Raw genomic sequence first — 14,240 nt, 5'->3', positions numbered from 1 at the left:
AGTTAATGTGACTACATCGAAGGAGAGTCTGGTCGAGCAGCTGTCCCGTACCGCCTGGGAAACAACGAGAGGATCAACTCAGCGAGAGACAGACGACGAGCGAGAGAAAGATATCAGGGCGAGACTGCGAACCTTCAGAAGACAGATCATACCCTCGTCAGAGGAGTTATAAGTACTGTTGGGCTTTAAAATGAGGTAAAAATACGCGGTGTTATATATATTTCAAGATGTTTGTGTGTATATCTCTACCCCAATTGGATGAGATTATATAGATATAAGCGAGGGATGCATAAAGACACACTTTCCGTGTAATGAACAACGACTTTGTTTTCTTCCGCCTCAAGTGCCATGGCGGGGGCCCTCAGCCCATATATGGGAGAGGCTTTCCCTCACAGCTAGACGCTTTTTCTAGCTCTACCCAGGGTCACTTATTAGAGACCCCAGCCTTGGAACCACAGTCTTTTTTTTTGTACTTGTTATTTATGTTTGATATTTTTGTCTGTTTAGGGAGTAGATCTGATAAGTTTAATTTTACTTGCTTCCATGGACATACGCTGATTACATATGGCTAATGATAAAGTAAAATTTATATCTTTCAATGTTAATGGGCTGTTAAATCCAATTAAACGTACTAAAATCCTAACTAAAGTGAAAGCAGAACAAGCCCATATAGTCTACTTACAGGAGACCCACATGACAGATAAGGAGCATGTAAAATTAAAGAGATTGGGTTTTACTAATCTGTTTTTTTCTTCATACAAATCAGGACATAGGAGAGGAGTTGCAATCCTTATTTCAAGCAAATTAAACTTTGAAAAAGTATCTGAAATGGGTGATAAAGAGGGCAGATTTATTCTAGTAAAAGGGAAAATAGATGGGAATTTGATCACCCTCTTAAATGTTTATGCCCCGCCAGAGAGTGATATTAGCTTCTTCCAAAGGATTATTAATATTATGGTAACAGAAACAGAAGGCCTTTTGATCTGTGGAGGGGATTTAAATATACACCTGCAGCCAAAATTAGACTCGTCTAGCAAGAAAACGTATGATAAGAAATCCCCATATATCAAAGTGAATGCACTTCTTGAGGAGGTAGGATTAATTGACATATGGCGAGACCTTTTTCCTAAAAGAAGGGACTATACTTACTACTCTGCTCCACACTCTCTTTATACAAGGATAGATTATTTCATAACATTTGGTAAAGATAAGGATAAAATACATACTTGTGGAATTGGGACGATAGATATAAGTGACCATGCACCAATATACTTATCCATTGATTTTAACCTACGGTTAAAAAATAATACATGGAAATTGAACTCAAGTCTGTTGAATGATTCGCCTTTTAAGGCACAAATTAAATCAGAAATTAGTCTCTTCTTAGAGTTCAACGATACCGGAGAAGTACCACCTCCCATACTATGGGATACTTTGAAGGCGGTACTAAGAGGGAAAATTATAGCAATAACTTCATTTAGGAAAAAAGATAAGAATAGAAAACTAGAGGAGTTGAATAAGAGACTAAAGGAACTAGAAAGAAGACATAAAAGGGACTCAGCACAGGATATATTAAGGGAAATCAAAAACATTAGGAACGAAATTAACAATCTAGCCACACAAGAAATCAAGAAAGATTTAATGTTTTTGAAACAGAGACACTATGAAAGTGGCATTAAATCTACTAAAATATTGGCGTGGAAATTGAAAAAAAAGACAGCGGAAAATACAATTTATAAAATTAGGGAACCAAGTACAAAAGTAATAAAAAATAAATTAAATGAAATACAGGAAGCCTTTGAAAGATTTCTATAAAACCCTATACTCTGAAGCCCCTGGCAGGACTGAAGCTCAGATTGATAGCTTCCTGAACCCTCTAGACTTACCCACTTTAGATGAAGAACAAAATCAAGCAATGATAATGAACATAACTGAAGAAGAATTAAAAGCTGCAATTAATAGGCTTAAATTAAGTAAATCACCAGGACCAGATGGTTACACGGCAGAGTGGTATAAAGAATTTAAAAAGGAACCGATACCTGTTTTACTGCCTACATTGAATTGGGTTTTGAAAAAGGCACAAATGCCCCCCAGTTGGAAGGAGCCAATTATCTCAGTTATACCAAAAGAAGGCAAAGATAAAATGGAATGTGGATCTTTCAGGCCAATCTCTGTTCTTAACGTGGACTATAAACTGTTCACATCTATCATGGCCAAACGGCTAGAAGAGTTCCTACCAACATTGATATGTAACGATCAAACGGGTTTCATAAATCAACGCCAAACACAGGACAATATACAAAAGACACTACACATTATGGACCATATACAAAAACACAAAATCAAAGCAATTGTGATGAGTGTAGACGCTGAAAAAGCCTTTGATTCCGTCAACTGGAAGTTCCTTTACAGGGTATTATATAAATTTGGCTTTCATGATACGATTATTAAAACTATACAAGCTCTATACGACAATCCTACAGCCAGGATTAAAATTAATGGATGCCTATCTAACAGTTTTACCCTAAAAAGGGGCACTAGACAGGGCTGTGCATGGTCACCGTTACTTTTCGCACTATACTTGGAACCACTAGCTCAATTCATTAGGCAAAACGAAGACATTAAGGGAATTTCTATCAAAGGGACGCAATATAAACTGGCTTGCTATGCGGATGACATTTTGGTCTACCTTGGACACCCAACATATTCTTTACCCAAACTGATGCAGTCATTTGAACAATACGGCCAATTATCAGGCTATAAAATTAATATAGGTAAAACCCAGCTACTCTCATATAACTACAGCCCACCAGAAGAAATAAAATGTAGTTATCCCCTGGTATGGCAAACGGAGTCTTTTAAATATTTAGGCATAAATTTACCGAAAGATCTTACAAAATTATTTGAACAGAACTACCTACCCTTATACAAAAAAATAAAGGAAGATGGAACTTAATTCCTTTCTTTAGCCTTAATTCAAGAATTGATTCTATTAAAATGAATGTATTGCCAAGATTTTTGTATCTATTTCAAACCCTACCAATAGAGATTAACCAAAGTCAATTTAATGAGTGGGACAAAATGTTATCTAGATATATATGGCAAGGTAAAAGACCAAGGGTTCGCCTCAAAACTCTACAGCTGGCTAAGCAAAAGGGAGGATGGGGCCTCCCTGACCTCAGATACTACTACTTTGCAGCGCAGATGAGAGCAATAATATGCTGGTGTAACCAATCATACACTGCCCAATGGAAAACCATTGAGGAACAAATGCTGTCTATACCTATTCAGGCAACTCTAGCTGACAAAAATTTACAAACCTATATAAAAAACACTGATAACCTGTGGGTGAAAAGAACCCTTAAAACATGGAAAACTATTATAAAGGAATATAAACTCGAAACCAATATTACAGTTCTTAAATGGTGTGCTTACGACTCAGAGTTCAAGCCTAATGAATTGGATTCTAGATTCAAGGACTGGACAGGTAAGGGCATAACAGCCCTGTGTAGTATAATGAAAGATGGAAAATTGTTCAGCTTCGACACGCTTAGAAAGACATTTTCATTAGAAAAACAAGACTTCTATCGATATTTGCAGTTAAGGCACTATGCTGACATGAAGATGAGAAATGTAACAATGACAAACACACGCTTGATGGAATTGTTTATAAAAAGCTATAACTCAGAAACTATTGATAGAATTGTATCATGTCTGTATAAGGGTCTAATGGATTTGAAACCACATTCGACTTCATATATTAGAACAAAATGGGAGAAGGAAGGAGGGATAAAAATATTAGAGGAAGAATGGACGGCAATATGGAGGTATCAGTGGATGTGTACCAGCTCACAAAAGTGGAGGGAATTCGGCTGGAAGTGCCTAATTAGATACTTTATAACACCTTCTCAGAAGTCTCATTATGATGATAATTCCCCTGCTTGTTGGAGGAACTGTGGAAATCAAAGTGCAAATCACTACCACATTTTCTGGGACTGCTCTATCTTGAGGGATTATTGGAGAGAAATACATAATGCCTTACAGGATATCTTTAAATGTGAAATACCCCTCGAGAGTAAGATTATGTTCTTTGGATATATACCTCAGGAATGGCCTAAATATGATAAACATTTAGTAAATATTCTACTGGTGGCCTGTAAAAAGAATATCACCAGAAAATGGTTATCCCCGGAGAGCCCAAACATAAGTACATGGATGGAAATCACAATGGAAATCTATAACATGGAAAAGATAACAGCTTCTGTTAACCACAAGCTGGAGAAATTTACATCATACTGGGAAAACTGGGTCAAATATATCACACCTCATAGGCCAGATTTTATTTTTACAAACCAATAACTGTGATGTATGAGAGTATATATTTATAGGATCACCCCCTACCAACACATCCGTGTTTTTTTTTTTGTTTTGTTTTGTTTTGTTTTGTTTGTTGGTTTTGTTTGTTTTCTTATTTTGGATTATGTGATTGTTTCAATTGCTTCTATAGTTGTAAATATTCTTTCTTTATGACTTGGATGTAAATTAAAATACTATTTTGGTATCTCAGGCAGATAACCTAAGCAAGAAGTATGCTTACATGATGTACATACTGTGAATGCCTGTTTTTGAAACCTTAATAAAAAAATATAAATCAAAAAAAAAAAAAAAAAAAAGAAGCACAAAATCACAGGAAATTGCTAGAAAATGGATGAAGATGTAGCTCATCACCTACAGATTGAGAAGTGGTTATTGAATGAGAACTAGGAGCAGCAGAATGTAACAAATTAGCGCTATGAGAGAAATTTAGAGATGTTCAGCAAAAATCAGAGGAAGGAGAAACTGGTAAGAGAAATGGGAGGATTTTAGGGGAGAGCCTGAGGAAAATGACAGAAGTTCTGAGTAAGACTTGACTGATAAGACCTCACAAAGTTACCAACATGTTTGAGGAGCAGGTGGAGTAGAAAGAGAAAGGGATAAAATCAATGGAGGAGAGGATCTAAAAAGATTACAGTAAAAAAATAAAAATACTGAAGGGGAAGTTCAGGAAATACAAAAGGGAAGATGTGACGAGAGTTTCTTTGAAGACACTTAAATTAATTCGTCCAGAGTTCAGAGGAGAAGAGGGGAAAAAGCAAATGGATGATGGACTCACAGATCAGAGGAAGAAAATTCACAAAGAAATGTACATGCAGATGGAAAAGCAGAGGATGGAAAAGCTGAGAACTGAGGCCCTTCGAGGATGAAGTAAAACCCATCAAAATAAAGTTTGAGCAACAAAAGGTTAGTGAAGAAAGCCCCAAGAGACAACTGGAGGACAACCTGTGAAGAGAACGAGAAAAGTGCGACAAGGAAATCCCAAAGATGGAAAAGCAGTTTGACAGTAAGTGTTAGGATCTCTGCAGAGAGACAGCACAGGGACAAGAGATGAGACTGAATGCAGCTTTGTGAATGCTGGAACTCACCACTGTGTACAATAACAGCACTAACACTTTGTGTTAAATGTTTACCATTCATGTGTTTGCTGGCACAATAATTACTATTATTAATTACTATAATATGCTCTGGCCTTTAAACTGTCTTCTTTGATTTGACCATTACCTGCAACAGGGAGTTAATGCCCATGTGTAAACACTTTCATTTCAACAAAGAGACCTAATTCCTTTGTATGTCTTACCCTGCCAAAAGCACAAAAAAAGTACAAAATCTCAACGGTGACAGACATAATCTGATGATCACCTCCACGCCCTCTGCTTTGTGCTGCTATCTCTATCTCTTTCATTTAAACCTTTTTTCGAATAAAATCCCATTGCCATTAATAAAGATCAAATATTGCTTGAGTGCTATTTCAGCATCATTACCGATGTTGTGACTTCAACTGTGCCATCTGCTTCTGTTCGCAGCCAAAAACTCTGCTTTTATCCACTGCCCTGTGCGTCTGTGTGTGTCTGTGTTTGAGTGCACTTGTATTCAGGGCTGTGCAGAGAGGTTTAAAGGGGCGGGTGCTCAAAGTTAAAAAGGGGCACATTGAACCAGGCTGAATAACAACAACACACATTCATCAAGAATCTAATATGGGCAACAAGGCAAAGCAAACGTAGCCGATGCTTTACCTGATGGGTACAATGTTGCTGTTGAGGGGTTGCTGTGGATAGTGCTGGAGGGCAGGGCTGTGTTGATCTGAGACTGTAAACATTAAAAAGTCCACAGGAGAGATGGTAGCTGTGTCATGAGATAATAACAAAATGCAAAGATTGGTGACAGCGCTTGGAACCATAAGGCAACAAAAAACTTTGAGAAATAATTTAGGCTCTGCCTGTGAATCACTCTTTGCTTCTCTTCTTCCTTCCATCCCATCATTTCATATATATCTCTCCACTTGCTGTCCATCTGAGAACAAGGCACAACTTGCTATTGCAATAAACTATAATCTAATTATCCACACCTAACAACTCTTGCACTTAATCTATAATAAAATGATGACATAAAAATGTTATAGCCCTGCCTTTAGTAGCCTCACACAGCTCCTACTGTTTCCTCCTCATGTCCTTACCAGGCATGTCTGGACAATGTTATATCATGAGTAATATTTTTTTTTAAAAACTCCATCTAAATAAAACACACACATGCACGCACACACAGTGACATTTTAGACCTTCTTCAGAATACTGTATATACTATGGGCATCACGGTGCTGATCCAGAATCCTTACATATTTATTACTAGAGCTACAATAATAAAGCAACGAGGAGGGGGAAGTAATAAATATGAAATAATGTATTTATGATGATTCCATTTGTTTCACTATCCACTCTGTGCAGGGGCAAAGCTTATTACATTTTTAAACTGTAGAGATACAATCATTTTACTGCTGTAAAATCCAACTTTTGTCTTATTTAAAATATAAATCTAATATAATCTGCTTCTTAATGTATGTTCTTTAAAATACAGCGTGTGTTTTAATATATTATAATAATGCATAATTATGTGGACATGCATATTAGATCGTTTTTTAGTGAAATATAATCCCTCCAGAAAGGCAGGAAAAGCCCGGAAACTTACTTTAAAACTAAATATGATCCCTAAAACGGTGACAGAGCTACAGACCCATGACAGCCTTACACAGGTAGCCAGCAGCTATGACCAGCACTACTTGTGCAGTTAATAAAAGGACAGGTAATGTTTGTCGCGCTGTTGCACACACAAGCACGCTCGTTTGTTTCAGTTCGTCAGTTGCAACAAGACAACTTACCAACGTGTACGTAATAAGCTAATACTCCTGTGTGCTATACACTACAGTGTACGCTGTACACCTACTTACTGGTTTTGTCGCATCAGTCTGTGTCTCTGAGTTAACTTGTGTTTCTCCTACAGCTCCGGACCGGAAAAAATGCGCGTGCTCTTTGTGAGCTCGTTCCCGGCTCGTAACCAGCGCGTTCTGCCGTCAAGGGCGATCATTGGTTAAATGTGATCATGTGACTGGTGCAAGCGAGATCCTTTTATTTAGCAAAACTGTGATTAATAGTTAAATATTATTGTTGAGGGGCACAGACAGGACTCCGCACGCACACACACATTAAAAAATAATAATAATAATTTTTAAAAAAAAGTTGCCTCAACAAAAGGGCACTTTGGGCACCCATCAGGAAAGGGGCGGGTGCTCAAGCCCCTCTAGCCCCCCCCCCCCCCCTGCACGTGCCTGCTTGTATTACTGATGTTGTGGGAACAGACCATTATTCTGTTTATACAGTCTTGACCTAACTCTGTTTTGGAGACAAAATATGAATTCCAGTAATGTAAATTACTTTATTTCAGCTGAGCACTTGTTCTCCAACTTCGTTTCAGTGTTCACCTGAAAGTAAAGTGAGTAAAGTAGTAGTCTGAGTTTGGGTTAGATTAAGTCTCCAGAAAAGAAGTATATGTCAAAGTCCTCTGAAGAAATGTGTATGCATGTCATGTATATATATATATAACAGCTAAGATACTGCGCAGGACCCTCAAGCTTCCAGGCCTCTGGTAGAGGACCCGAGCTTGAAGGATTGACCGCGTTTTTTTTTTATACTTCAAGTTTGGGTTCCCTACCAGAGGCATGGCAGATAAAACAGTACAACACAGTGCATAAATACATGGTAAAACAAAACATAAGGGAATACAGTCTGAATCTCTGAGAGTTAATATTAAAAAAACACCATATCACCATCATCGTAAGTAACAGCCAGCAGTCTGTTAACTTATTATAAGACTGAAAATGTGACAAACTGGATTTTGTAGGTGTTTTTGTTACCTTTGGATACAGGCCAGCTGTCTCCTGGTCAGTCAAAGCATCTTTTTGAGCAGAAAATCAAACTATTGTTGTGAAATTGAATAATTTGATACTGTAACAATTCTCCTGTGTCCTTGACCAAAGCATGGATTTACAGAAATTATGTGAATGATTAGCTGATAAACCAATATAATGAGATTAAGGATGTGATTGTTTGGATACTGGGTGATTGAGGGAAAATAAACACTACAAATGATGTGACTGACTTCACTGTTTTGAAAACATGCAAATATTTTTGAGTGAAACCAGATGAAGAGATGTCATGGTCCTGGGTCTTTTGATGCAACGTTGTGTGTTATGGACTCTTTTTTAATTAATGGATTGCAGATATTATGTTTGTTTACATCCTCAGGCTATATTTTTAATACTTGGCTATAGTTTTCTTATATTCCGTTTCAGTTTATTCTGCCTGCTGTGTGTTTCCCGTACCTTGTTAAGTCTCCGGCTCTGTCTTAGCTGTCTCCTGTTTTAGTTAGTTAGTTTTGTTTTGGTAACCTTTGTGTCATTTTTAGGTTTTAGTTAAGTTTAGTTAAGGGTTTAGTTTAACCTTAGTTCCAGCTGTGCTCCCACCTCTTGTGTATTTATTTTCTGAGGCTCCTCTCTAGTAGTGTGCTCCCGTATTTTGTGTTTTCCCTTAGTTTTTCCTTAGCTTCTGAGTTTTCTGCATTTTTGATTCCAGCACTGTCTTGGCTTTTGTATTTTTGGTTTTTGTGAGAATACTAAGATACAAAGCAATACAACTTTTTGGAGTTAAGGACTGTTTCTATGTCCTGCATTTGGGTCCACACTCTGCCTGCCACATAGAATATCTTGACAACTATATTTAGATAATAAACCAAAAAGCCATGTATTCCTGTCATACATAAATATTCAAGACACTGTTATAAATAAAGATTAGAGACACTGAATGTGTCTGTGAGGAAAGAAAAAACAAAGAAAACCAAAACTAATATCCTGATTCAAATGCATGAAACAAAAAAATTGTAATAATAAAACGCTATGGGGGGATTTTAGTTTCAGCATTTCTGGCTGTAATCTCTATGAACTGAAAAACTGGCCTAAATTAATGGGAACATCTGTAAAGGAAAGTCTTTTGTGTGTTTGTGTTGAATCACCCTGCTTTCATTTAGTTACAGCAACGTCTCCACTGATGGTAAGAGTCCTGAGATTAGGAAAATAAGAGAGAGAGCGAGCGAGAGTGAGAGACCGGGAAGGGATTAATCTCAAACAGTAATGCAGAATGAAACTGTTCACAGAGAAAATTAAAAATGGCTCGACATGATTTCTGCTTTTCTCAGGTGGCAAACTTCTCTCAGCTCTGCGCGTCTGGGAGCTGTGCTGTCAGCAGTGAGCATAGCTGGTGGTGCATCAGGTCCCCAGTCAGTCTGCTGTGCGCTCAGAGCAGAAGCTGAGATCAGCCCGAGTGGAGCAGGACACTCAGTCGCCACTGTGGGTTACCATTAAGACTCTTGTTTTGTTAGTGGCGAGGATTCTCGCACTTTCACTTCGACATGTGGCCGAGCGCAGGACGAGGCGATGAATAATACAACCGGCTTGGCGCTGGTAGGAGCTAGGAGCCGGGAAGGGTTACCGGCGCACCGCGTCTTGACGGGCTGTGTTCTGGCGCTGCTCATCATTTGGACACTTTTAGGTAACTTCACGGTGTGCGCGGCCGTTTATCGCTATCGGCACCTGCGCGCAAAAGTAACCAACGTCTTCATCGTGTCGTTGGCTCTGTCGGACCTCCTGGTGGCCGTGCTGGTGATGCCGTGGAAAGCGGTGGCCGAAGTGGCCGGTTTCTGGCCGTTCGGGGGCTTCTGTAAAACCTGGCTGGCCTGCGACATCATGTGTTCAACGGCCTCCATCCTAAACCTGTGCGTCATTAGTGTGGACCGATACTGGGCCATCTCCAACCCGTTTCGCTATGAGAGGAGTATGAATAGGAGGGTGGCATCCGTCATCATCGGTGTGACCTGGACAGTGTCTGTGGTCATCTCCTTCGTTCCTGTGCAGCTAAACTGGCACCGGGCGGAGATCGGTGACCCAACCGGGGAGAATCCGGCGCACTACGGTAGTAGTATTGACAGCTGTGACTCAAGCCTCAGCCGCACATATGCCATCTCCTCCTCCCTCATCAGCTTCTACATCCCGGTCGCGATCATGATTGTGACATACACACGCATCTACCGGATAGCCCAAATGCAGATACGCATGATATCCTCCTTGGAGCGGGCTGCTGAGCACGCGCAGAGTTGCCGCTCGGACGTTCCTGAACTGATTTCACACCTGTGCACAGAAATGAGCACCCGCTCGTCTCAGTCTCACATCAGTCTACATCCGGACTGCCAGCCCTCTAATCAGTCACACTGCGAGCTCAAAGTCTCCATCAGAAAAGAGACAAAAGTGCTCAAAACTCTGAGCATCATAATGGGCGTGTTCGTCTGCTGCTGGCTGCCTTTCTTTATCCTCAACTGCGCTCTGCCTTTCTGTCCCGGACCAGCTGCTCCGGCGGCCCAACGCGGCCCTTACTGCGTTAGCGAAAAAACTTTTGATGTCTTTGTGTGGATCGGCTGGAGCAATTCGTCTCTAAACCCGGTCATATATGCGTTCAACGCGGACTTCAGAGACGCTTTCCTGCGCCTGTTGCGCTGCCGGGGACGCGGCTTTTTGGCCGCGGTGAGTGCCGCGGTGGAGACGGTAATGGCGAGTAACCAGGCGGGAAACCCCAAGCGAGAAAGCCCGACGAAGGTGAGGCTGGACGTCTCCTGCGCGACAAACACGAGGGGAAGTGAGGACAGCGGGAACACTACGGTGACTGTGTTTTATCACAGAGGGACGAGGTCAGAACAAGTGACGGACACTGAGGACAGGAGCGACAGAGACAAGCTGACGCACATTCCCATCTGAGCGGGATCATTTCAGGGGTCGAGGGGTAAGGCAAACACAAGGAGAACAGACTAAACCCCGGATGTAGAGGGACAGGAAAAGTGAAGCACTGAATTTTTCCCACCAGGGAGATCTCGAGGACCCACAAAATAATCCACCTTACTGCTACACTACATCTGGATGTCTTCTAAAGTCTTTTTCCCCTCCTGGGATTAGGGAGTGTGTTTGGATAACTGTGGGTGGTGCAGCTGTTTCTACCTGTGTGTAGACATAAGCTTTATCTTTGCTGATCAGTGCCCAACAAAATCTTTAGGTTAAAATATTCTGAAGCAAAATTTGAAGGGGGGCTGTTGAAAAGTTTATAAAAATAGCAGGTTGAGTTAGGTGGAGAAGAAAAAGGGAGAAAATATGAACTTTTTATGAAGAAAATATATATATAGTTGTACTTTGGAAGTAAAGGGGACACCCGTAGGTGAATACATGCTTGAATCAGGCAGAGGGAGGTGCATCCTTCTCACCCTCACCTCCAGCTTTCAGATCGGAGTAGATGTTTTACATGGATGGGTGGATTAACAGAAAAAATTACTCAGTAGGACAGAGGTTTTGCAGAGTGGCCATTCAAAAGGCAAATAGCTGGCTTTCCTCTCTCTCTTCCCCCAGTGTGGAGAGAGATTTACCAGAGGTCAGGATTTTTGTGACTCTCTAGAAATGGGATTATGTAAGTAACTCACATTAGCACCCGTCAGCTGTGCATCTTGGTGGATGCACGGTGCACTCTGTTACCCCCGCACACCCCCACCTAACCCAGCCACCCCTCCCTCTTTCCCCTGAAAGAAACAATCATGAATTATTTGTAGTGGTTGTTCCTGTGAAAGATGTCCTGACCAGCAAGAACACAGAAGCTTTTATGGTGACAACTCCTGAAAACACAAGATGTGATTCTTTGCAGTAAGGCTGATGCAGAAATGGCCACCACAAGAACAGAGGCACGCAGTCTCGTCTGCTCTGGATGAACTTTCTGCATATTTTCATCTGTTCATTTTAATTTCACAGGACCTTGTTGGTGTTAAATATGAACGCGTCTGTTGTGACCTGAAAGAGCCACCAAGCCTTAATGGAACCAACAAGAAATATGTTTTTCAACTGCAGTTTGTTTCTAAAACCACACACACATAAGCCTGTAAACCAGAATTTGCTGTTTTCCCACTTTTATTTGTGTTTTAAGGCCTAAACAAAAAAGTAAAGGTGACTTTCTGTATTACTCATTTCCAGTCTATACTCACTGGCTACTTGATTAGGTATACTTTTGGAACTGCTTGTTAATACAAATATCCAATCAGCCAATCACACTGGAGCAACTGGTCAGGATTACCTGCTGAAGTTCAAACTGAGCATAAGAATGGGCAAGAAAGTCAATTTAAGTGACTTTAAACATGAAATGGTTTAGGATTTACAGAAAATGGGCTGAATGTCCAGTGAGCAGCAGGTCTCTGGGTGAAAATTGATATTGATATCAGCAGTCAGAGGAAAATGGCTAGACTGCTTCGAACTGATAGGAAGGCAGGAGAATATCAAATAACTAATTGTTCCAATTAAGGTATGTGGAAGAAAATCTCTGGCACAATATGTCATATTTTGAAGCCCAAGCAGAAGACCACGTGTGGTACCACTCCTCTCAGGTAAGAACAGGAAACTGAGGCTACAAAGCCTGGATCCATCCTTGTTGATGCATCGTATATCAGGATAATCGTTTATGTCACAAAGCTTAATTAATATTAAATTGGTTTCTTGAACATGACGGTGAGTTCACTGTACTGAAATAGCCTCCGCAGATCCCAATCCAACAGCGCATTTGGGATGTGTTGGAACAGGAGGTTGACATCATGCATGTGCAACTAACAAATTTGCTGCAACAGTATGATGCTATCATGCCAACATGGACAAAAATCTCAGAGGAATGTTTCCAGCACTTGTGAAACCTGGGACTTCTTTAGCCCTACTGTTAATCCAAAAAAATGGAACTTCCTTTTCTTTTGAATAGAGTTGTGAAAAGCTCTATTAAACCCATGTTAACTTTTTTTCCTGACATCAATATATTAGCTGTTTCTCAAACCAAAGAAGCCCTTCCTGAATAGGCTGTACCTCATAGCATAGCATCTAGTTTTTCCAAATAAAACCATCATAAATGTTCCAAGAGGCATTAACATGAGTAACATGGTTGAATGACAAGAATTAGTCTAGTAGACGGTGACTGCAACACCTTCCTCTGTCAGCACAGCTTTCAGTCAAGGTGGTTACAGTCCAAACTTTAAACGTTAAAATCCAAACAGGTGAGTTATAAAAACCTTTATGGTCCAAAGTTTGAACACATATTATGAGTGAAGTTACATTTTAGCTTAATACATCAAATATATTTTTCAAGATACAGGGAGTGCAGAATTATTAGGCAAGTTGTATTTTTGAGGAATAATTTTATTATTGAACAACAACCATGTTCTCAATGAACCCAAAAAACTCATTAATATCAAAGCTGAATGTTTTTGGAAGTAGTTTTTAGTTTGTTTTTAGTTTTAGTTATTTTAGGGGGATATCTGTGTGTGCAGGTGACTATTACTGTGCATAATTATTAGGCAACTTAACAAAAAACAAATATATACCCATTTCAATTATTTATTTTTACCAGTGAAACCAATATAACATCTCCACATTCACAAATATACATTTCTGACATTCAAAAACAAAACAAAAACAAATCAGCGACCAATATAGCCACCTTTCTTTGCAAGGACACTCAAAAGCCTGCCATCCATGGATTGTGTCAGTGTTTTGATCTGTTCACCATCAACATTGCGTGCAGCAGCAACCACAGCCTCCCAGACACTGTTCAGAGAGGTGTACTGTTTTCCCTCCTTGTAAATCTCACATTTGATGATGGACCACAGGTTCTCAATGGGGTTCAGATCAGGTGAACAAGGTGGCCATGTCATTAGTTTTTCTTCTTTTATACCCTTTCTTGCCAGCCACGCTGTGGAGT

At 40.0% G+C, this 14,240-nt stretch overlaps 1 protein-coding gene across 1 annotated transcript; it reads left to right on the top strand.

Moving 5' to 3' along the window:
• The first annotated feature begins 9,787 nt into the window (after positions 1-9,787).
• On the top strand, positions 9,788-12,492 carry LOC120728985 (D(1) dopamine receptor-like). Its single transcript, XM_040024292.1, has one exon. The coding sequence runs from the start codon at positions 9,857-9,859 to the stop codon at positions 11,225-11,227; it is 1,371 nt and encodes a 456-aa protein (XP_039880226.1). The 5' UTR covers positions 9,788-9,856; the 3' UTR covers positions 11,228-12,492.
• The last annotated feature ends 1,748 nt before the right edge of the window (positions 12,493-14,240 follow it).

This window comes from Simochromis diagramma, unplaced genomic scaffold (genome assembly GCF_900408965.1).
Source record: "Simochromis diagramma unplaced genomic scaffold, fSimDia1.1 OVJJ01000302.1, whole genome shotgun sequence".
Taxonomy (NCBI): domain Eukaryota; kingdom Metazoa; phylum Chordata; class Actinopteri; order Cichliformes; family Cichlidae; genus Simochromis; species Simochromis diagramma.
Note: the sequence above shows the minus strand (reverse complement) of the source record. Positions and strands in the feature narration are given on the sequence as shown.

Coding starts and splice junctions, on each gene's coding strand:
- LOC120728985 (XM_040024292.1), top strand. CDS start 9,857: ATGAATAATACAACCGGCTTGGCGCTGGTAGGAGCTAGGAGCCGGGAA.